At 35.9% G+C, this 23,787-nt stretch overlaps 1 protein-coding gene across 1 annotated transcript in view; it reads right to left on the bottom strand.

Moving 5' to 3' along the window:
* The window catches only part of col9a2 (procollagen, type IX, alpha 2), a 30,301-nt gene extending 8,930 nt beyond the window's left edge, over nt 1-21,371 (bottom strand). Inside the window, exons 1-27 of the mRNA XM_034301803.2 lie at nt 21,097-21,371; nt 19,863-19,937; nt 17,028-17,063; nt 16,783-16,845; nt 15,939-15,992; nt 15,218-15,253; nt 13,467-13,490; nt 13,080-13,133; nt 11,006-11,059; nt 10,244-10,294; nt 7,971-8,027; nt 7,790-7,843; nt 5,148-5,201; nt 4,989-5,042; nt 3,671-3,724; nt 3,529-3,582; nt 3,404-3,457; nt 3,257-3,310; nt 3,100-3,153; nt 2,029-2,073; nt 1,846-1,899; nt 1,701-1,754; nt 1,337-1,390; nt 1,084-1,155; nt 624-659; nt 455-499; nt 334-366 (exon numbers count right to left, since the gene is read on the bottom strand). Coding sequence (XP_034157694.1) covers nt 334-366; nt 455-499; nt 624-659; nt 1,084-1,155; nt 1,337-1,390; nt 1,701-1,754; nt 1,846-1,899; nt 2,029-2,073; nt 3,100-3,153; nt 3,257-3,310; nt 3,404-3,457; nt 3,529-3,582; nt 3,671-3,724; nt 4,989-5,042; nt 5,148-5,201; nt 7,790-7,843; nt 7,971-8,027; nt 10,244-10,294; nt 11,006-11,059; nt 13,080-13,133; nt 13,467-13,490; nt 15,218-15,253; nt 15,939-15,992; nt 16,783-16,845; nt 17,028-17,063; nt 19,863-19,937; nt 21,097-21,168 — 1,401 coding nt within the window. The 5' untranslated portion in view covers nt 21,169-21,371. The remainder of the gene's footprint in view (nt 1-333; nt 367-454; nt 500-623; nt 660-1,083; nt 1,156-1,336; nt 1,391-1,700; nt 1,755-1,845; nt 1,900-2,028; nt 2,074-3,099; nt 3,154-3,256; nt 3,311-3,403; nt 3,458-3,528; nt 3,583-3,670; nt 3,725-4,988; nt 5,043-5,147; nt 5,202-7,789; nt 7,844-7,970; nt 8,028-10,243; nt 10,295-11,005; nt 11,060-13,079; nt 13,134-13,466; nt 13,491-15,217; nt 15,254-15,938; nt 15,993-16,782; nt 16,846-17,027; nt 17,064-19,862; nt 19,938-21,096) is intronic.
* Nucleotides 21,372-23,787: the final 2,416 nt, after the last annotated feature.

Genomic DNA, 23,787 nt, shown 5'->3' with positions numbered 1-23,787 from the left:
CTACATAATCTAAGGCTAATAATAAACTTTGAAAGAAACGATGTTATTTGACAAAGAAAATTATATAATCAGTGAGATTGTGAAAGAGACTTTATTGAAGGAGTCTCCAGTTTCAGCATTTTGTAACAGTCGGTAACATGACAAGCTGTGCTTTTTTGTCTTATTAACTTCAGTGGGACACGCAACGCACCCCAATCTGTGGGACACACATTGCACCCCAATTACCCATGTACTCTATAAGCATTGTATGACTAAAATTGATTTTAAGTTAATACAGAAGAAGTTATAACATCATAAATGTTTACAGATATTCTCAAGTTGCATTCTGCTTACCTGTCCTTTGGGGCCGGGTTCACCAGACAGTCCCTGTTAAGACAAAGATGGTCATTTGTATATTACTATTTGATATATATATTCCTTTGTTCTCAATCTATCAGATATAGTGTGATTTTACCTTTTCTCCCTTTTCTCCAGGCAATCCCTCTACCCCTGGATCGCCCTATATCACAACAAACACTGATAAATTGTCCTGTAGTCACTCTGTGTTGTAATGTATTTTATGACACAGGATTTCCATTATGCTGCATAAACAGGGTCATCTATTTATTAGAGCATTTACTCACAAAGTCTCCCTTTGGTCCCACTTTGCCTTGGAATCCCTATAGGAAGAAGTTAGAGCAGATTGGACATCCATCACGAGCTGTAATGGCTCAGGGAGAAGCTTTTTATTGTACACAATGTCTTTGTTTAACCGGATACCCCTCTAAATTATCAGTGGCAATGCCCAATAGCTTGCATTAAATGGCCAGTATATTACAGATAAAAGGACAACAAACATTAAAGTGTCCATAGGCAGATATTTCATCTTTGAGGAAGCGAATTATTTGACAAACCAGGATATAAATTACCCCGAAGCTCGGGAAACATCTTCTGGTGAAAGAAAGGCAGGGCACAGCTCTGTGCATACATGGGATAATAGTGCCACATCATGGCTATAACATCTAACTGCAATGTCTAAAGATGTGGTTTTACTCAGTGCTCTTTCTGTCAGCATGTGAAGAAGAACATGGTTTGGTCACTCACCTTATCGCCTTTGGTTCCAGGAAGACCTTGAGGTCCTGGTATACCGATTGGCCCTCTTTCTCCTTTACTTCCCTATAAACAGTCACAGAAAAGAAAAGTTATTAAGAAAAGGTTCATTAAATAAAAAAGTAGGATCTGTGAATAAGAAACAGTATAACTTATATATAACTTATATATATACATATATATGACAGCAGAATTTGTTGGAAAAATAGGTGCATTATTTATTTAAAAAAAAAAAATTAAATCTTACAGGCTTGCCAACAATTCCCTGAGACCCAACAGGTCCTCTCTCACCCCTGTCACCCTGAAGGACAAGAGCGATAGCAGAGACAGTCAATAAATTTAAATAAAATATATTTAAAAAAATAATTACATTATTTTAATTAAATAGAAAGTGAGTAAACAAACAAACAAACAAACAAATAAAAAAATAGCTATTAAATTAATTAAAAACAAATAAATAAATATATTTAAGGAGGAGTAGTACATTTTGTGGTCATAGTTTCAGCCTAGTCTTAATCTCAACAGTATTTTCTGTTAGTGCATGTACGCATAATATATATCCAGAAGCCTAGGTCTGAACATCAAGAAAGCAAGTTAGAGAAACTTTTCACCTTTGGCCCGGGAACTCCAACCATACCAGCTTCACCTGGTGGTCCTGGCTCACCCTTTGTAAAGAAATAGATGGGTCAGTAGAAGAGAAATAATAAGTGAGAAATATGAACAGGAAATGATCTGCTGACAAACAGGAATTTATACCTGAGGGCCTGAAGCACCAGCCATTCCTATCAAACCCCTAGGTCCTGTCTCACCCTACAGATTCAAAAAAATAGAATTGATTTCAAGTTTTCACTTTTTCTTGACAATACAGTATGTGAAGGTGCCTTTGTGCGGTTAAAATATTGCAGCTAATGGAAATTAACTGAGTTAGTAGCGTCTCACCTTAGCACCCACGCCACCTTTGGTGCCAGGGCTTCCAGGCAAACCCTAAAAAAAAAAAAAAACCAGAAAAGGTCAGAGAGGTGAGACCTGAGGCACTCTGAGGATCACTCACACGAGACGCAATCGCCTGAGAGAGACAGTGATAACTTGTGTTTCTTGAGAGGGCTCCTCCATTACGCTGGGTGCTCAGCTCAGTGATGGTGTGGATAATACCCAGCATGCTCCATTACTCCCAGTCACCAGGAAAAAAAAGTCACATTTGATGATGATGAATTGTTTGCAGTGAGAAAGAGAGAGAAAGCAATTTCAAGGTGGTATAAATTCTAAAGTAATCCAGCAACAAGGGTCAATCTGGATTGGTGTACAGAAAACACGGCTTCACTTTTGGTTAATTATTTCTGTCCTTTTTTTTTTTTTTTTTTTTTTTTTTGCTATTGTTATTGGTATTGTTACAAGTTGGGGAGGGAAACACAATGCAGAGTGACTTTGTGAGTACGTGAGCTGAGTGATAATGTCTGTCCTCGGGCATGTGCTGACCGATACTGCCGCGTTGCAGAAAAGTAAGTGGTGGAAAAGATAATAGCATATGGACGTAGAGCTGATTTATACTACTGAAGCACATTTGCGTGTCCGCATCACAACGCAGAGAGGGGGCTTATGGGTAATCTGCATTGATGCCCTCCGAGAGTCTACGTATTGCGTATCAACGATTCTGTGTGTCAGCAGGCCTTCAGGTGAATTCTGATTGGTTGATGAGGAGGTGTGTTATATTGAAACATTGTGACAAGACGCTGCGACTGTTCTTCTGCCAGTTTGAGATTTTTAGTAATATTGTCCCAAATAATTCTCAAGTGGAAACAATACAATTTTAAGCAATAAAGTATAAACAAGTCTTCGACTTTTTTGGGTGAAAGACTGCTCTTTTTCGCGTTCCCTTTTCTGTAAATTCTGTTTTGGCTCATCCTACACTGCCCCCTAGTGGACAAATTTATGTTAGGTAGAAGTATGAAGGCAGACACCTATGCAAACCATGCGTTAAGGTATAAACCAGCCTTAAGACTCTGTACTTACAGCTGCCCCCTGGACGCCAGGTGGACCAGGTCTTCCATTCTGGCCTGGAGCACCCTAAGCAAGAAATCAAACATATTTGGAGAGTTTACTTTCCTGAAAATTGTACATTTAATTTCGTTTAAATATTAAGAAAATGTAGCATTGTTGTTGTCCATACCTTTATTCCTGGAATGCCAGGGGTACCATCTTTACCATCAATCCCTGGGAGACCCTGAATCGTAAAGACAATTATTGTCAGAGGAATGCATTAAATAATACATTGAAGAAAGTATTTTTTATTTCAGAAATGTTTGATTTCACCCACATTCACTCCCTTCTTTCCCACTTCTCCCTGTAGTCCTCTGATGCCTTGGTCACCCTATAAAAAGCACCGTTAATTAAAATGAGGAAACTTCAAACTTTTGGAGAATCCAGATTACTAGTACTCACCATATCACCTTTCTCCCCAGCATCTCCAGGAGGACCTCGAGGTCCCTCTTTACCCTATATAAGACAGGAAGAAGATTTTATGTTTTGTGTGATTTTAGTGATTGAAAATCAAGAGTGAGTCTAACAGCATTTGTAAACTTACAGGGATTCCAGGAAGTCCAATGGGTCCAGTAATACCTTTGTAACCTTGAGGACCCTAAGAGACATTATGAACAAAGTGATTTATTAAAGCATGGGACTAAATGCAATTTTAATCTGAATTATGTTGGATTTGAATTAAAGAGGGTTTTTTTTAGAGTCCTCAGAGATCTTTGAAATTTAATTGATGTGTGTATTTTGAAAGCAATCTCAGTGGACATACTACCATTGAGGTAATAAACAGTATTACAGATGGCTTGTTTTGCTAATAGAAAAAAATGCTTGCAGTGGCACATAAAATTGTTGGGGAGGCTTTTATATGAATCTATAAAACGTAGTGAGTGATATGATTCACATGGAAATTCTACATGTGATTACTAGACACACGTTATGTTTCACTCAGCGTTTATACTGTGCATTATCAAATGTAGTGAACGTGTTTTTATTTATGCACTTTTTTTAACCCACATGTAAATTTTGCACATGTATTTTCCATCATGCGGTTTTATTGTTTCTCACAGTATTTGTTAATTCTTTTAAAATAAATTATTCTCATGCGGGTCATGTGGTTTCATTTTCACAACGTGTTAAAGTTTATTTATGTACATTCTTCTCATGTAGGGTTTATCTCATGTGGTTTTATTGTTCACGTGATTTTTCTCACACAATGTACTATTTTTCACACAATTTTTCTCATGTGGTTTTGTTCTTCACATGTGATTTTCTCACACTTGTTTTTTTTGTGCATATTTTTTTCTCATTTTTCACTTTTTTCACTTATGAATTTCTCACAATATTTATTTATTTATTTATTTATTTTCATGTAGGTCATGTGGTTTTATTTTCACATGTGAATTTCTCACAGCATTTGTTATTTTTTTAAAAATACATTCTAAGGTGGTCTCCAAGTGGTCTTATTGTTCACATGTTTACATATTGTTCTCATTGTTCACTTTTCACATGTAATTTTGTCAAACTATTTATTTATTTATTTTATTTTTTTACATAATTTTCTTATGTAGGTCATGCTGTCTATTTAATTTTTTCACAGGTAATTTTTTTTCACATGGTTCATTTATTTTCCCATGTTAATTTTTCATGTAAATGTTTCATTTTTCACTTGTGATTTTTTTATTTGTTCAGGTTTTAGTTTTGTCACAGATGCTCAGATATGAAAAACATGACCACATATGAAATGTATTTGCTTTTTCTGTAAGGGCATGGATAGCAGTGTGCTTGGTATGCTATAGCAGTATGCTTTTCAGTGCATCGTGCACCCAATTTTTCATTTTAGCAGCAGTTGTAGGTGGTATATGACTCACCGTCTCTCCTTTGCGCCCAACCATTCCTGGATAGCCTCTCAGCCCCTGCGGACCCTGGAATACAGAGAAAGAAACGACAACATAATGTCTATATACTGTAAAAGCAATGTGAGAGTTTAAAATTGCTATATGACAGTAGAACATAAATGAATGCATTACTGGAGGGCCTGGTATTCCTTGCTCACCAGAGATCCCAACATCTCCCTTTATGCCCTATGAAATAGATAGACAGAGTCAGAAAATGAATCAATTCCTATATATTTACCATGCTTTGTAATTTCTGCTAGTTAGTAAAGCAACTGACAAATAAAATGTTTCTGGCACAAAATGAAGGGGATCACTGCTTGATTAAAAACATTGTTTATTCTCCATTCGGATGCAGAAGCTTCATTTGCATTTAATTTTAAGTCGCACTAGAATGCTCCAGCAAATCTGACCCCAATCATTGTAATCTCTCTATTGATTTCCTTATTAGTCATTGCTTTGCTGTGACACCAAAAACTAATTGCTGAGCTCCTTCCAGTTAGACAGTTTTCAAAAAAAGAAATGTCTAAGGCTGGATATTTTAATTTCTAGGCAGGTCTCAGACACCACTATGCAGTGCACTATAAGAGTAAAACCTGCGTGTCCCTTGAGGCGGTCCTGCTGTCTGCGGAGTGCTCATTAAATACGATTAATACAGTGTAGCTCCTCTTCCCTCCTGTAGTACCTGACATCCTCCCATGCCTTTTTCGACTGAGCCAGTCCTGACTGCTCACACACCACACAGATTAATGCTGCTGGTGTGCCTCTAAGGGCTTCATTAAGGCTAATCCACTGGATGAATGAGTGGGTATACTGCTGAGCATTTTGTAAGGCCATTTGTTTGTTTGTTTGTAATGCAATCCATATATTATCTACATGGTAACTGTTAGAATTCTTTTACAAGGCAGTTTAATTAGATTTTTTTAATTTGCCTGAGATTTTCAGTAAAAGGAAATGCAAGGCGTATAATGTAATTGATTCTGCTACGTCCATAACAAGAAATCAATCAAACAGACATCTTTACATTAAACCTAACCGAATACAAATCTCATTTTAATACTACTCTGATCTATGTAGCCCCAGATAGAATTTCTTTTCATTGTATTAATATTAAACCCCAAGCCCCGAACATGAAATACCTTTACAGACGGTATAAAAGTAAATTAATTGGATCAGGATTGCCTCTTTTTTAATGTCTAATTGGGCTGGAACAGAGTTGAATGTCCATGGCTTCCAAGATCTTGTTTGAAAGCAAATAATTGGAATTAAATGTAACTAATTACCACAAACATAGAACATAGATAGCAAACAAAGGGAACGTGAAAGTACAGACAGTGTATGTACGATATACGGAACTAGATAAACTGCAAAGACTGGGAGGTCTGGAATGGATGATGGCTGTACCAGGTGGTGATAAGAGGTGTACTGCAGATACTGAATGTCAGAAATGCATATGGACCACAGTGAATTTGAAAATCTTTTCAATGCCCAAACTTTTTGGGCTAGTTTCAGGTCTTTTGTGTGGTTTTTCAGATGTAGTTGGGATGGACATTTTTGCTGGAAAATATTTTTAAGTCCTGTTTGGATGTATCTGTCAGTGCATATCTGTGTTCAGAAGAGAAATAGCTGAGATTTGTTTTTCACTTTCATTGCATCATCAAGCAAATTGCACTGTTTGTCTTGTCCTGCTTGACTGCCAATTCAATCAACCCTTAGAGTCTGTCAGAAGAAACATAATTACCGATAACATCAGTTTAGCAAAACGTTCTGCATGACAAAACCTGCACACTCATTTCTTTACAGATATTTAGACATTATATTACATTAAATACTTTGTTAGCCATTATATACTTTGTTAGCCATTACATATGTAATGCATATATTGTTACATACGTAAATGTGTGGCAGGTTGGGAAAACCTTTCACATGCTGAAATTTTGACATTTTGACATTTTCCCTCAGATGAAATATTTTACATATATATGAACCACAAGTAAAGTTATACATGCAAAAGTGGACATGGGGAAAAATGCATATAAAGATTCATTCAGACTGAAGTGCTGGAGCATAGTAGACATTTTGACAGCTGATTACAAGCTGAATTTATAAGGCTTATGTCCATTTTGCTATAGCATTTAGCTACACAGCAACCTGCTCAAAGCATGACATTCACTGTATGAGGAAATCACTCTCGGGCATTTTAGACAGACTGACTGCATTTACGGCTACTTTTGTATAACTGTCTCCATACCCAATGTGATTTTTGTAGCAAGTAAATAACACCATTTCCACATTGTTACATGAAATATATTGATGGTTCTCATATATGAGGTCAAATTGAGGATTTTTAATCTTTTTGGCCTTCTAAAATTCTGGCACAATGACATCCAACGAGTTTTACCCAAACTAATTTGAGTTGTCAAAGGTGTTGATGGACTAAAATGCATCTCATCTCAATGCATAACTTGGAACAGACAAAAAACTTTGTAGTGTTAAGTACTTGACAAAAGATTCTCATATTCCCATATTATTGATTTGCGTCCTGTAGCAATTTGGAAAAGTTAGCTTTTGCTAGTACATGCAAATTGTTTAAGAATATTCTGTATACTCTTCAAATATAAACTCATCCTCTAATGCTCGAACTTTTTAAAAAAGAACCTACATTTCTACCATTTTGCACACAAAATAGTGTATTACACATCACGTGTACCTAAGTGTATTTCAAGAAAGATTGAAACAACTTCTACCAGAAAATCAACAAAGCAGATTTTCTATACCAGCTTTCCAATGTTTCCTGGAGCTCCCAGTATACCAGCACGACCTTTGTGACCCTGTGAGAGCAAAAAAAAAAATCAGCCCAGAGCATCAGTCAATCCAATGATATAGAGCCTCACCATCTATATTATCATAAACTAAAAAATGTGATGCAAAAATGAACAAGAGTGCAAACTCACTCACCTTCATGCCCTGCAGGCCTTGAGGACCTTTAGGCCCAGGTGGACAGTTAGTTGGGCACTACAAGAGAAAACAGAAAAGCATACAATTGGTTCTCAAGCATTAAATGCACCCAATAATTCTTACAAATGAGTATTTTCTCCTACATAACATCTAATTTAAGGGGGTACTAATGAGCATAGGCAGTTGAAGGGATCAGTTTAATGGAGAGTCATTAAATCCATGGGAAAGCCACAAACTCGGAGATCATTAAAAGAGGATTACACTAAAGCTCAAGGTAACGTTCAGGCATTCATTTATCTTCAGTAAATAAACAGAGCCACATTGGCTCAAGTTACACTTAGGACCAAATTTTTAAAACACAACCCAAAACTGTTTTCATTTCATTACTATTTCATCAAACATATAAAATTTGGGCTTCTGTTCTATCATCAGGAAAGCATGAGTTCGAATCCAAGTGGCCAGGAGTCCTAGAGAGAAAACTGGCAGTGTTTTCTGGGTGTGAGGGATGACATTATCAATCAGTGGCACTAGCATCTTTGAGCTCTATATATGTGAAGAAGGGCAGAAAGCGCTTTCCTCCAAATGTGTTACAGTTTGAAAAGATGGTGTAGCTGGCTTCATGTGTCTCCGAGGAAGCACAAGCTTCAGTGCTAACACTGAAGTGTTCATATACCACTATGATTGGCTGGTATGAGTAAATGGGACGTGTGAATAAATGGGGGTGGAAACTGGTGGAATCTCAAACAGCATGTCTCACACCCTCTCTACAAATGTGCTTATCACAACTGAGTATTGGATTGGAAAATGCATTTTCTGTAGCGAGTTGAAAGTGTTGTACCTTTTACTAAATCAAGTTCAGTTCAAACCAAATCTGTATCAATTTCACTTCTGATGAAGTATAACCCAGGATTAAAACAGACGAAAACCTGTTTGAGAAATATTCCTATGAAATGGAAAAATATCTGAATATTCTATATAATCATGTCTGAACATTTTCACAACAAAGTTGTTGTGAGGCTGTATGATTCAAACAGTAACACATGGATGCTCCTAACATACAGATCTCTTCCATATAGAGCTACTTTCAAAATACAACTGATTTTTTTTATTCATAAGGAATAAGTTGTCTTATAGCTTTGTATTTAACTTTATACCACGATGCTATTGAATACTTGATTCTGATTGGTCAGTAGGTGTTGATTATAGATTTTCTATTACAGCAGATCTGACAGTAGTTCCTGCTGAAAGGTTTATTTTAAAATGCCCGTAATGTAACACATTATCAATTCTATAGTAACAACTTACCCAGGGACTTGTATGTGAACTTGTACATGAACAGAATTTTTAAAAATTGGTGACATTTAGCATTTTTGGAAGGGATCGCCACTGTCAGCGCTTTGTAACAGTCAGAGATAAAGCTGTAACTTTAAGTTTTCCGCCACGGGAAAGTATTCAGGATGAAGCATTTTACAGTTTCTTGGTGACATGATGAACTGCATTTTTGTGCTATTAACTTCCAGAGAGAAAAAAGAGAGGCTGGTGAGGGTATGACTGTTTATAGCTGTTATAATGTAAGTGGTCCAAGGAACTAACTTGTTTCTTGGATTTTTCCATAACTAAATTAAATGTAACTATAAATGAATAAAATGCTATTGTGTAATTAATTTAAAAATTGTAATTATTGGCAAATTGCTGTGGTATAAAAGAAATATAACACTTAATTCCTCTGCTTTGGTATGTCCTACAATGCTCCCATGAGTGAACATCCACAAAAAAACACTCCAAAAGACAGAAAAGTATCTGCTGGGAGATATATCAGCCAGCTGGTTATTTCAATTCATCACGATCTCGCCCTCCATGCACCAGACTTCCTGTGGCGTCGGTGCCTTTGTATTAATGCATTAATGAGCCTTATTCTCTGTCATTCTGTCTATATTTATCATTGACCTTTTGCCTGTTCTGTATTAGCCAGGTATTCCTGAACTGACATTCCTTGCCTGTTTTTCTGACTATCATTGTGGATTTTGGGCAAAATAAATCTTCCTTTTGTGATACAACCACTGAAATATCAGTGTAATATCTATAAGTGACAAAGACATTTGGTATAAGATACATCATCCAGGCAATTATTTCTACCACATATATCTAAATATAGCTAATAGCTCAGCTAGTATAGCTCAGGACATAACTATTCTTTGTGATAAATTTGTACAGCCACAGACACCTTGGCAGTTTACTTTATCTATATATACAGTGTATAATAATAATCTCACCTGGAAATCAGCGCTGCCTTCTTCTAAACCCAAGAACTTCCCAGGTGGCCCCTGAGTGTGATGATGAGATAATGAAATTGAAAAGAAAAAAAAAAAAGGATTCATGAAAGACATAATAACATAATGATAGTTGCTTATTGTGGAGCCACATGGTGAGTTCACAAAATGAATTCTTTTGAGAAATGAAAGTAAACCCACTATTCCACATGTACACTTCATAACAAATACACATCCAATATGTACATGTAATGTAAATACCAGTACTCTCTCTCTCTCTCTCTCTCTCTATATATATATATATATATATATATATATATATATATATATATATATATATATATATATATATATATATATATAAAACCTAAGTGAAAGTGACAACAGGAACTAACTTGACTTTCCACAACAATAAAAGTAACTATGAATGGATAATGGAAATTATGATTGTCATCTTTGGTAAATTGCTGTTTTATAAGAGGACTAAAACACATCAGGGCATGCTGTTTTTGGAAAATCAACTTCAGGGTGGTGAAGGCCCTCTGCTTCATGTCACCACCCTGTTGTTGATTATTTTCCTATAACAGCACATCCTGTTGGGTTTTATTTCTTACACATACCCTTGAGAATACTGCCCCAGTGACAGTACTTGTACGCTGGCAGTAAACTAACCCTTATATCCCTTATAGTACATGTTTTTGCATTGACATGGCTTTGGTAAACCTGCTTCAATCACATTATAACATTAGCAAATTCATTACTCACAGGTTTCCCTGGAGGTCCTGGCAAACCTGGTGGTCCAGGAAGTCCCGTAGCTCCCTGAGAATGGGAAAAAATATGAAAGTCATTAAGAAACAACCTTGATAAAATGCATCTAGTGGATGAATTTTAATTAACCCTCTTGTTCTGTTCATTATTTAACAGTGAATATACGGTTCATTGGGTCCCACTGTACCTGGACACATGTTTTGATTTTATGGCATTATACTTTATATTGTTGGAGATATACAGATGGTTGACAAATTAAAGGAAAAGTCTGAATAAATGTGTGGTGAAACATAACAGGTTTGGATGATTCCAGACAGCAGTACAGCATGATACAATTTACATACTATCATGCTCTGTGGAATGTATAAAAAGCTGAGCAGGCCCAGTTGACCTCGAATTTGGATCAAGATGACAAGATGATTCATTATTGAGGTGCGGATGCAGAAGCTTCAATCACAAAGACTGCTCAACTGGCTGTGTTTCAATAAGAACAGTGACTAAAGTATCATTTGTGGGAAAGACATCAGTAAGTTGCGATTCAGTGAACATGCTGCTCATTTATTAGTGTGATTTGTAAGGAAAAACAGAAGGGCGACTGTTCCTCAGGTGAATAAAAATGTCAATGCAGGACGTGATCAGACTGTCAACAAGAACAGTCCATCGACAAGAGAGGGATGTCATAGTTGAGTTGCAGTGCATAAACCGCCCATTACAAAGACGTCTGAGAGTTCGGTGGTGCAAAAATCATTAGAACTGGTCTATAGAGATGTGGAAACAGTGAAGTGGTCAGATTCCCTCAGAGGGAAGAGTCACTGCAAATCAGTACAAACTTCTTCTGCCTGTTCACCTTTAGCTTATTATGATAGGAGTGGTCTCTTCCAAGAAGACTCCGCCCATTCACAAGACTCACTGAATGGATATGTAAATGATATAAATCATATGCTATGGCCTTCACACTCTATATGGTGTGTATGGGAGATTTTGGAGCGATGTGTAATAGAGAACATTTTCTACCATCATCATCTTAGCACCAATTGAGGGAATATCTTTTGGAAGAATGGTGTTCATCCAGTTCAGTCCAGTTTAGTCCCAGAGACCTGTAGAATCAATGCCAAGGTGCAATGAAGTTGTTCAGGTGGCTCATGGTGGCCCAACACCTTACTAAGACATGTTATGTTTTTTTTCATTAATATTTCATCTGTCTATAGGTTACCCAATGTTTATTAAGTAATCTATGGAAAGAGGTGCACAAAACTGCTTCCTGGTAGTAGATGCATGTTACGTATGAGAGAAAATGATAGGTGAAGGTCATGTGACAGGCTAAAGTTGTTTCATATCTTCAAGCCCTACCTTTTACCAGGTCATGCAGTAGTAAGATAAAGTAGAATATCTAGAATCTCCTGTCATGTGACTATTAGAAGATGACTAACAAATTGTAGAACTTCAGAATGATTGAATTAGTTGAAATCAAGGCTAGGCTAATCAGAATGCTGAGATGTTTAGCATCACATTAATAAAACCATGAAAATCCATGCAATGATAATGTTGTTACAGCCATCAGTCACACATCATGCACTGAAAAAAATGATTCAGTGGTTTAGTAAATTTGACAGAAACAAATCTGTGATTCTGTGCTAAATTACTTTATGTAAATATGCAGCTAAAACATGAAAACTAAAATATGAAAACAACCCATCAAACAACCCATCCATAACACTCAAAATTAAATCAGTTTAAAGTGCAAACGCGTATGTAAATCAAGCTCAAAAACCACGCCCCCACTTTAGCGTACAATTGGTTCAAGTCAGCATTACTTCTTTTTACCTAGTTTTGTGATCACTTACAAAATAATATTAAACTTGACCCAGTAAAGTATGTAAAATATACAGTACACTTTGTTTTTTTGCCACATATTTACATGAATTAATTTAGTACAGAACTTTAAGCAGGTAAGTAATTCTAATAATTTGCTTTTTCGTGTAAAAATCACAGATTTGGTTTTGGAAGATTTACTGAACCACCGAATCAAGTGGTGACGTTAGTTCTGTGTGATGTAAAGAAGATGAGCAACCTTGGGTCCAGTGAGTCCAATTTCCCCGGGAAGCCCGATCTGACCTGCTGGTCCCTGAAGACAAAAGAATGATCAGACATGTCAGTTAAGACTTTGGACTAATTGTGCTACACAGCTTTGCTACACTAATTAATCTTCAAAGTTCTCTACTGGTGAGTTCAAACCCCAGGGAGCCACTGAAGTGCACTAAAGCAAGATCTTTAATCCTTGTCCAGATATATCCAACTACAAGTTGCAAATGGATTCTGGCTCAGTTGTAAGTGTATGATAAATTCACAACTATAAATAATAATAATATGTGTCAGTCTAATCCAGCTAAGTAGCAATCTGATTATTTTTGTTTAACCACCAGATGGCAATTAATGTTGTGTAGTAATTAGTACTTACAGGAAGTCCAGGAAGCCCAGATCCCTGCAGAAATATAGAAAATAAATAGAGAAAGATAGAAAATAAAAAACTATCCATACATTGTGTAGATTTTATATCAATACCTAGACTATGCAATTTAATCTAATTTAATCGTAATTTTAAAAAATAGTTTTAAGTGCTACTTTGTACTGCTGCTTCATCTGCTTTTTATACTCTCCTCTGTCTATAGAGGACTGCTCAGACACTACAACACTACACACAGCTACTATTTATTTTACTACGTTTTGCACTCGTTCACATGCTGTGACTACACATATTCCAGTGTTTACAGTTAGGATCTGCACTTTACTTACATACTATCTATACTATCTAGGCACACACCATATATACCAATATATTCTGCATATTTTGTATATATACTGTATTTGTATGTAATCTCTTTCCCCCTCTTTCTTCTCTCCTCCCCCTTTTATCTATCTATCTATCTATCTATCTATCTACATATATACACATATAGTATTGCACAGCTATAGAGTACCTGAGCCTCACAACAAGCATTTCAATGTAGAGTTGTCACTGACATTTTGTGCACATGACAAATAAACTTGAAACTTGAAACTATGTCAAGATGAAATATTAGAGTATTGGCTTTGTGTCAAATGACTACACAAACAAAATCTTTCTAGAATAATAGATTAAAAAAAAAAAAAGAACCAAGGGCTTAGAGTCTTCAAAGATACATCAATAGATCCACAAGGGAAGTTATTCATATTCAGACTCGAGCTCACTAAGCTGAGCATGAGATGTTCACTTGCGTTTAAACCCTATTTAGACTGATCAGGCTTATTTAATGGGTGAATTTGCTTTTGATTACAATAGCACAAAATCAACAAACCTATAAAAATACTGTTTAGACTCATATGATAATTTCCAAATGAGATTTGAGGCAAGATTCAAATAAACATCCAACAGTAGGTTGAGGTTAATTACTAAGAACAGTTTTAATCATGATAATCATGTTAATTTGCATTCTATTTATATAGGTCTCAATCTGGTGATATAAAATCTACCGTCATTAATCGGCTGTCAGTGCATTAAGTGTTTGCCAACCTTTAAACTGCAGATCCTATTAATAATAGAAAAGCAAAGAGAAAAGTGTGATTTTTTTGCAGAATGAGCTAGAAGTGCTTATCTGTATCAGCACACAGTACTGTTTCGTATGGATAGTGGTACAAAGCATGAGGTTTAGGGAAGTGGGCGTGCTATTTAGATGGTTATTTAATACAGAATGTCATACTTTTTTCAGTGTATTTCAGCCCAAATCACAAATTTCAGTGTGAAATACAGTGGCAAGGGGCAAATGTGTGGACAAAAGTCTGAACGTAGATATGCGCAATTTCATTAACCACTACTGTATGTGTTTAACTCCTTGGTGGGAACTGCAGGTGATTTTTTTTTTTAAATAAAACATTTTTTTATGTATATAAACTTGAGTTTTTTTGATAAAAAGCACAAATTTATATCTATTTTACAGTACATCCTGCAACAAGATAACAAGAATCAAAGACAAAATTACAACCCCAAAAAGATACATTTTCACTATTGATATTTTAACCTACACTATTTAAGCATTTCAGTTACTTGTCATAATGAAAGAACATCTGTCATTACACAAATGTATTGTTGTCTTCCTCATTTTGTCCTTGTATAAGGCTATATAATCTTTCAGGACTATATATAATCCTATAATGTATTAATATTTTACTTACAGGTGGTCCTGCTGGACCAGGAGGCCCTGGTAGACCCTGTGGAATTCAAGAAAGAATTTGTTATAGTGGGAGAAATCATAATGCAAAGCTATTGCTTGTCTTGAATTGACAAACTCAGAAACAAGTCTCCTATAAATAATGTCTTGAAATAATAACTTGGATCTAATGTGTTCTGAGGAAAGTGTTGGAATAAAATTTTGGCTCTTATCAGTAGCCAAAATCATATTGTACACATATGAATAATGAGTCTGCTATTTGAATAGTTATGTTTTTTTTTAAGTAACTATATTAATAAATCTGTGCTGAAGAGGTCTGTTGAATTTATTTTAGACTTAAAGGAGTCCCTGACTGCAAAACAAGTTTGAGAACCATTATAAGATATCTTCATAGTATGTAGAAACTACTATGTAGTATGAAGGAATATTTCATTTGAATTGGCAACAGAAAACAAAGAAGTAATAGTAATATTACCCCTTTAAAAATTCCTACATAAAACATAATCATAACTATTTGAACAGCCATAACAATGAAAATACAAAAGACTTAATTATCTACTGCTGGCTTTAAAGGCTACATACAGCCAAAAGTGCATTTATGGATTTGTGTTTTTGGTCATTTGACTTTTATTGGAGTGAATTTGTGTGAACTGATGTCCAGATTAAATGACACATTCACCATTTCCTATATGTTCTTTATGAAATCTGCATAAAATCTTACTAACCTTCGGTCCAGGATTTCCAACGGGACCTCTTTCACCCTTTCCTCCTGCCAAACCCTGAAGGGAAAATATTTTCAATAATCATCTGTTCAGTAATGATCTGTCCACAGTTATTTTTATATGAGTATTTTAACACCATTTTAAGGCTTTAATAGTAAAAAATAAATAAGTAAACTAAAAAATGTACCTACTGCCAAAATGGTAATGAGACTACTTTGTAGTTGACACATTTTGACAGTTTGGAGTTTAGGACTAACATTCCAAAGTGGATTATCTGAGCAAATCCTTGATAATTCCATGATTCTGAGCATATTACTGAGAAAGGTGAGGTCAGTAAGATCCTCTTGGCTTCATTAGCCTGTGCTCTGAACGTATGCCAAAAAAAATCTGTGATGTACTTTCATGAACCAGATTAAACACTAAAGATAAAATGCTCAGTTTTATTATTCTTGAACGAGACTGTGTATCGTAGTACTAGTACTAATTAGGAAAAATATGGAAAATTCACACTATGATAACATCAGAGTCATTTCAGTGTATCAGAGTAAAAGGACAATATGACATATATGTCAAGTCATGAACATAACTATAAATTATGTTAAATTAATTACATAATTATATAACTAATATTATATATATATATATATATATATATATATATATATATATATATGAGTATCATACATACAATATAACTATTTCAGATTTCCTTATTATGGAATGGTGTCACTCCAGTTTATCATCACAGCTCAAAACTTAATCCAATGCTGTTTCCTTTAATAAAAACAATGAGGAAAATGGCATGTGACATGGGATCAGGCATTGCCTGAGCTACGGATGAACTCACATCAATTCCATCATCCCCAGGAGGACCGTCTGGGCCCGGCTGGCCTGCTTCTCCCTTCTGACCCTGCAAAGTGAATTACAGGGACAAACTAGATTTATCATGTGCAGAAATAGCCTACAGTCTGAAAAGGTTATATTAAGGACACTCAACTCTAGGAGTAAAGTAACATCGATATTCCAACAAAGAGAGTTTTAAAAAGAGCTTCTGTATGAGTCTCAGGGACATTTCTCTTAGAAAGTACTTACAGGAGGCCCAGGAGGCCCAGGAGGCCCGCTTTCACCCTGAAAAAAGAAATGAGAGAGGGTTAAAGAAAGATAAGTTAGCTATACAACCTTCATAGCCTAGAAGCTCAGATATAAAGGTCTTCAGTTTGCAGAAAAATATTATTGTTGACTTAGCGGTGAGATGAATTGCAGTTATTAAAATTTAATACTGCCAATCAGATCTATATAATGTATGAATAGTGACAGCTTGATAGTACAGTTGCTATATGTCAAGGACTGCCTCAGTGTCACATTTTCCTCTTTTTTCTGATCTCTTGCCCCCCCCACCCTCCCGTACTGTAACTGCTCCATTGTATGATGTTGTATGTGTTTGTGACTTTGTTTATTGCTTTGACTGTTCTGTTAATGCTCTTCTATCGCGGATGAGAGAGGACGTTAGCGCCTTGCATGGCTGCTTTAAGGACCTCTTCTCTCCTTATAGGGGCAAGATGTGACCCGTCATTCCATTCATCTCGTTGTAGAAATACAATGACAATAAATGCTATCTATCTATCTATCTATCTATCTATAATCAAAATATAAGCTTAATAAATCACAATATATACTATAGTACTAATATAATTATATAACTTACATATTGTACAGTACATAAGTCTATACAATAGCACTGTTGAATTCTCACATCTGACCTTCAAAGCTGTCAGAAGGTGTTGATTAATTTTCTATAACAGCTACCCTGAAAGTAGTGCTGGCTGTAATTCAAAGCAAAGGTTTATATTGAGACGCCTTTTCATTCTAATACATTATTGTTTCTATAGTAAGGGTAAATTCACAGGGACTAATGATAAATGGATTTACAATGCATGGTTTAAAAATTTAAATGAAATTAGAACTCAAAAAGTATCATTATTGATGCTTTATCAACACATTTAGTGAAGTTTTCTGTGAGGAAGCATTCTTTTAACATTTTTGGAAGGAATCTCCAGTGTCAGGACTTTGTAACAGTCAGAGATGAAGCTGTAACTCTAAGTTTTCCACCATAGGGATGTCTTTAAGACAATGGATTTTGTGGTTATTGGTTTCATGATATGACAAGCTAATTTTTTTTTGTCTTATTAACTTCAAGATAGAGGAAAGAGAGGCTGGTGATAGAATGACTGTTTATAGCCGCAATAACATAAGTAATAACAGGAACTAATATTGTGGAACATTAACAGCTTATAGATGTAAATATAAATGGACAAGAAGTACAATCATCTGTATCATTCTGTAATAAATAAAAGAATTTAATGTTTGGCGAATTGCTGTGGTTTAAGAGGAGTAAAATACTTCAGGTCATGCTGTTACAGGAAAATAAATTCATGGTGGTAACGCATCACACCATCCTGTCAGTGATTATTTTCCTATAACAGTATGCCCCAGTGTATTTTATTCCTTACACAATAAGATGTTTATTCCTTACATAACTGTTATGTTTATAATAAATATAGTGTGTTATATTAATTCTACAGTACAGATGAATGAAGTTCTGTGTAAGTATGTATGTACATATAAAGTATGCTAAGATACTCTCTACAGACACACTTGCATTGTACTTGTGTGTGTGTGTGTATACATTGTACTTTAATATTTAATAGAGTACTTTGGTAATTTATGCAGCGGTTGGGGAAAATGTTATAGTTTTTAAGCTTTGCATGTAGTTTGGTGATATATTTCCTGTATAATACTGTGCCATTTTTACAGCTACAACACCTAGACTTCTAATTTTATTACTAATGCACTGGAACTATTGTTATTATCCTCAAAACATTACACAGTATGCCAACGTAATGTCATCATCTCGCAACACCATTTTATATGCTTAATGACTCCTCCCACAAACATGCCCCACCCTACAATAGACACCTCCCCTTCTGAGCATTTTATATATTTGTCATTTGAAAAATAAACACTTCTGTATATGAATATGTTTCTTCAGGTGTGTTAAACATACAACGTTCTGGCCCACGAAATGAATTTAAAATTTAAAATCTGTGGTTTAATTTTAAATTTAAACTGTAAAAACCCTAAAAGAGCCAGTCTCTGTTATTCCACTAGAGGGCAAAATAGAGACAAACTGGACAAAATGTAATTGTTCGATAGCAAGCTAAAATATTGACGTATAATTTAGATTAAATGCATTTCAGTTACAGGTTATAACAATACAAAATGTGGAAGAGTTCAAAGGGGGTGAATATTTATGCAAGACACTGTAGGGTAAAAACATAATATATAATAATATAATAAATACACATTCAAGAGGAGTTGTTGATGATATTAAAGATTGATAAAATGGTCTATTAAACAGATTTTTTTTTGTTCTGGTCATTGGACTAAGTGTAATCTGAAATGAATTTGACACCAAATAAATTTGCTTTAAATCATTCACACATCAGCATGCGCTATAATAATAATAAAAATTAGCATTAAAGTTTCAGTAGATCTTAATATTTACTACATTACAGTACATTTGAGAATATAATTACACTGCGCACAATCTAATCAAAATGCACATTAAGGTCATAGCTAAACATCAGCATTGGATCCTTCTGAAGAGCCACATACTAAATCTCATTACAGATCTGCTACAACTCTGTCTCAGTGCTATTAAATTACCTCAGGGCCTCTGCACAGGATGAGAGAAAATATCTCTCGTCCTCTGCATTAACAGGACGCCATTGTGAACTTGTTTTCATTTCAGGCACCCCCTCTGGGTAAAATCGTGCAACTGCAAGGGGACGCAAAACCCTGAGCACACAATGAGCGTCTTTGTACTGGATCAGACTTGTGGCACCAGCCAGAGATCATGATACTCACATCGATGCCATCGGCTCCGGGGGTACCTGAAGGGCCGGGGAGACCGCGAGGGCCCTGAGCTCCGGGTGGGCCATTCTGAAATGAAATTTGGAGAATTGCGAGTGTAAATATGCTCAGCATGAATACACCTTACATACTGGATCAGTGTGTGTGTGTGTGTGTGTGTGTGTGTCACAGAAAAGAAAAGAATGAAATATAAATTAAGATTATACATTTGATAGTAGATCATCAGATTAAATAGAGTTTTTAAACTTCATAATAATAACTGAAAAGAAAATATATCTGGTGTTATTCAGTATAATTTATCATCAGCAGTAATACAAAGGGGGAAAAACTATAAACATTTACTGAAAATGCAGATAATGTAACTAAGGTGAGAATATATGAGAAACCTTTATGAGTAATCATAATAATAAATATCAATCAATCAATAAATAAATCTATGTACAATGCATTCAGCTTCAACGAAGCTTCATTTAACACATCGTTTATATTGCTTTAGTGCAACAGATATTGAAAATTCAGATTTGATTCTCTGGATTCATTTGATCAATGTATATCGAATAAATAGTAAAATTTTAAATAAATGCTGGAGGAAATACACACCGAGGGAGGGAATGTGTACCAAGTCTGCTTTTAGAGATCTCAATCAAACAGCACTAACTGTGTGTGTTCTGAAAAACTCTGTAACTCAGTATTAAGAATGTTCCTTAATGCAGCGTTTCAGTGTGTTAGTTTTCTAAATGTAGCATGTAAGTGTCAGTATCTGCTCAGTGCACCTTCAGGTTGTGTTGTTTGAATAGGGACCACTGACTGAAAGTCTGAAAGGGGTCCTTGTACAGTGTGTGTGTGTGTGTGGTGTGTTTTCCTCACTCAACCACCACATTCCATTAGTGTCCAGGCCACAGTCTGACATTCTGAACATTATTACTATACAAATGCTTCCAATATTTTGCTGGAACAGCTTTTTAAATCAAAAAGAGCCATGAAGGTGCATCACTGAGATCCCAACATCAAATATAGTACAAATCTGTTGAGAATTTATGTGATAATTAAACATCAATGGCCATTCTGACTTCTGACAGGCAGAGCTGTATATATGTTCCCCAAAATTCTTTTAGATCGAGTTTCTAAGATGAATTAAAAGAGGAAATCGGGTGAATTTTTGCATCTCAGGTCACCCAAACCGTCCAGAAGCACCGGCGAAGACGTGAAGAAACACATATTCACTCACCACTTGAGCCAGAGCCAGACACAGCACCTGCAGGATCACGGCAATTTGGAGGATGTTAAAATCCCGAGCCATGATGAAGACTCGTCTCAGGCTCCTCTCTCCTCCAGAAACACCAATCCTAAGGACTGCAGCTCCTCTCCTCTCCTCTCCTGGCTGCTCAGTCCAGGACAGAAAAGTTCCAGGTGCAAGAAAGACCTGTGTGTATGTGTATGTGTGTTTGAGTGGGGTAAAAGGATGTAACCTATCTGTACAGCCAGCCCCTGAGAACTCAGAGGCCAACACCGTGAGAAGTAGACGGAGCTCAGGGCCCTGTCACTCAGCCCAGGGGGGCGGGGCTTCTGTCTAATTAGCATTCTCATGAATATGAAATAAGCAGAAGTGATTTGAGGAAGCTGGTTGGATGAAATAATTTGTAAAATTCCAAAAGAAAGAGGGAATTTGTGTTTGTGGTTTTGACTTCAGTTTTCGATATATGTTTGGTGTCTTTATTTTACTTCTTCCTACATCTGTGTTTTTTAAGATTGTTTCCTGTCCTGTTACCTGAATTCTATCATGTAAGATAACACATGTTCTCCATGTCAGATTATCCTCTGCGGATCTCTATAGACCTGCGATTAAAGAAAATTATAATCAGAAACATTCTTCTAAGTGAGCTTGAGGTAGTAATGATATTTTTTTGCTGTCCATTACTATATTCTGTTTTCATATCACAATAACCACTACTGTGTTTGTATCTGTCCTGTGAGTTTTGTATAATCATATGTCGTCCTCCTCTTGGTGGATTTTAGAAGAGTGTCATAGCAGCGAAAACACTGAGATTTTAATCAGAAACTGCCAGAACTTTGTTGTCGTCTGTCTTTGGTTGCAGTGGCACTACATTGGCCACCAGGTAGCATGTCACATTATGCGTTCTAAGACCTTCGATCACAACTCATGTCCAGAAAATTGTTTTTTTGATGAGTGATTTTTGCCTGTGAAATAGTAGTAAGAAGTAAAATAGGGCTAAAAAATCATATAGTGTAAAGCAACAAAGCTACAAATTTTAAACATAATAAAAAGTTATGACCACCAATCAGCAGTTTCATGGCCAGGTGTGGCCTGACTCCTCATTATTTCATGACAAACTAAGGAGATAAACGGTCTTGGGTTGATTCCAAACGTTGAATTTGTATCTGGTAGCTGTTCATGGGAACTCTCAATATGCGGTCCAAAGAGGTGTCGATGCAAGTGAAGGAGGCCATTGTTAAGCTGAAAAAACAAAATAGACCTATTGGAGGGATAGCAGAAACTTTAGGAGTGGCAAATCAACAGAAAGGCCAGATTAGACTTTGCTAAAAACCTCTAAAAAAAAAAGTCTGACCAGTTCTGATGCAAGATTAACTTGAATCAGAATGATGGAAAGAGAAGAGTATGCAAAAGGAAAGGGCTTATGATCCAAAGTATTACCATATCATCTGTCAAACATGTAGAGGCGCTGTGTTATGACATGGGCATGTATGGCTGCCAATGGAACTGGGTCACTGGTGTTTACTGATGATGTAACTGCTTCTTAACTACTTCTGAAGTGTATAGAGCTATACTTTCTGCTCAAATTCAGTCAAATGGTGCTAGGAAAACTGATAGGACGGTGCTTCACAGTACAGATAGATAATGACCCAAAACCTGCCACAAAAGCAACCCAAGAGCTTCCTAAGGCAAAGAAATGGAATGTTCTTAAATGGCCGAGTCAGTCACCTGACCTCAACCCAGATGAGCATGCTTTTCACTTACTGAAGACAAAACTGAAGGCAGAAAGACCCACAAACAATCAGCAACTGAAGATGGCTGCAGTAAAGGCCTGGCATAGCATCTCAAAGGAGCAAACTCAGCATTTGGCGATGTCCATGGTTTCCAGACTTCAGACAGTCACTGACTGCAAAGGATTTGCATCCAAGTACTAAAAATAATCTTAATATTTATGATTGTTAGTTCGTCCAATTACTTTTGAGCCTGTGAAAATGGAGGGACTCGGTGAAAATGGAGGGACTCGGTAAAAATGGCTGGAATTCCTAAACAGTTAATGCAGTATTTTTGTTAAACCCCTTGAATTAAAGCTGAAAGTCTACACTTCAATCACATGTTGATTGCATCATTTCAAATCCAATGTAGTGGTGTACAGAGCAAAATTATGAAATTCCTGTCACTCTCCAAATACTTGACTGAATCTTTGTTTTTTTTATATTAAATACACTTCTATACAAATATAAACACTTGCTTTTAATTCTGGAGTCATTTAATACTTGACTGTCTGTGTGGAGTTTCACATGTTCTCCCCGTTTCCTCCTGGGTTTTACACTAAACTGCCCCGAGGTGTGAGTGTGTGAATGAGTGTGTGAATGTGTGTACATGGTGCCCTGTGATAGACTGCCAGCCCATTCAGGGTGTATTGCCCAGTGTTCAAGGGTTCAAGGTTCAAGGTTCTTTATTTGTCATTACATACATGCGATGTATTAATGTAGTGAAATGTTTTTCCTTAGTGCTTCGTCCCACAGTGCAACAGTGATACATAATAAAACAGAATATAACAAAAGTAGAATATAATGAATAAAATAGAAAAATAAAACAGAAAGTAATCTAGTAGACAAGTATAGATGTTATATGAAAAATATGTTTATCAGCTTTTGGAGGAATGTAGTGTGCAAAACATCTTGA

Source organism: Pangasianodon hypophthalmus, chromosome 29, assembly GCF_027358585.1.
Source record: "Pangasianodon hypophthalmus isolate fPanHyp1 chromosome 29, fPanHyp1.pri, whole genome shotgun sequence".
Lineage (NCBI taxonomy): Eukaryota > Metazoa > Chordata > Actinopteri > Siluriformes > Pangasiidae > Pangasianodon > Pangasianodon hypophthalmus.
Note: the sequence above shows the minus strand (reverse complement) of the source record. Positions and strands in the feature narration are given on the sequence as shown.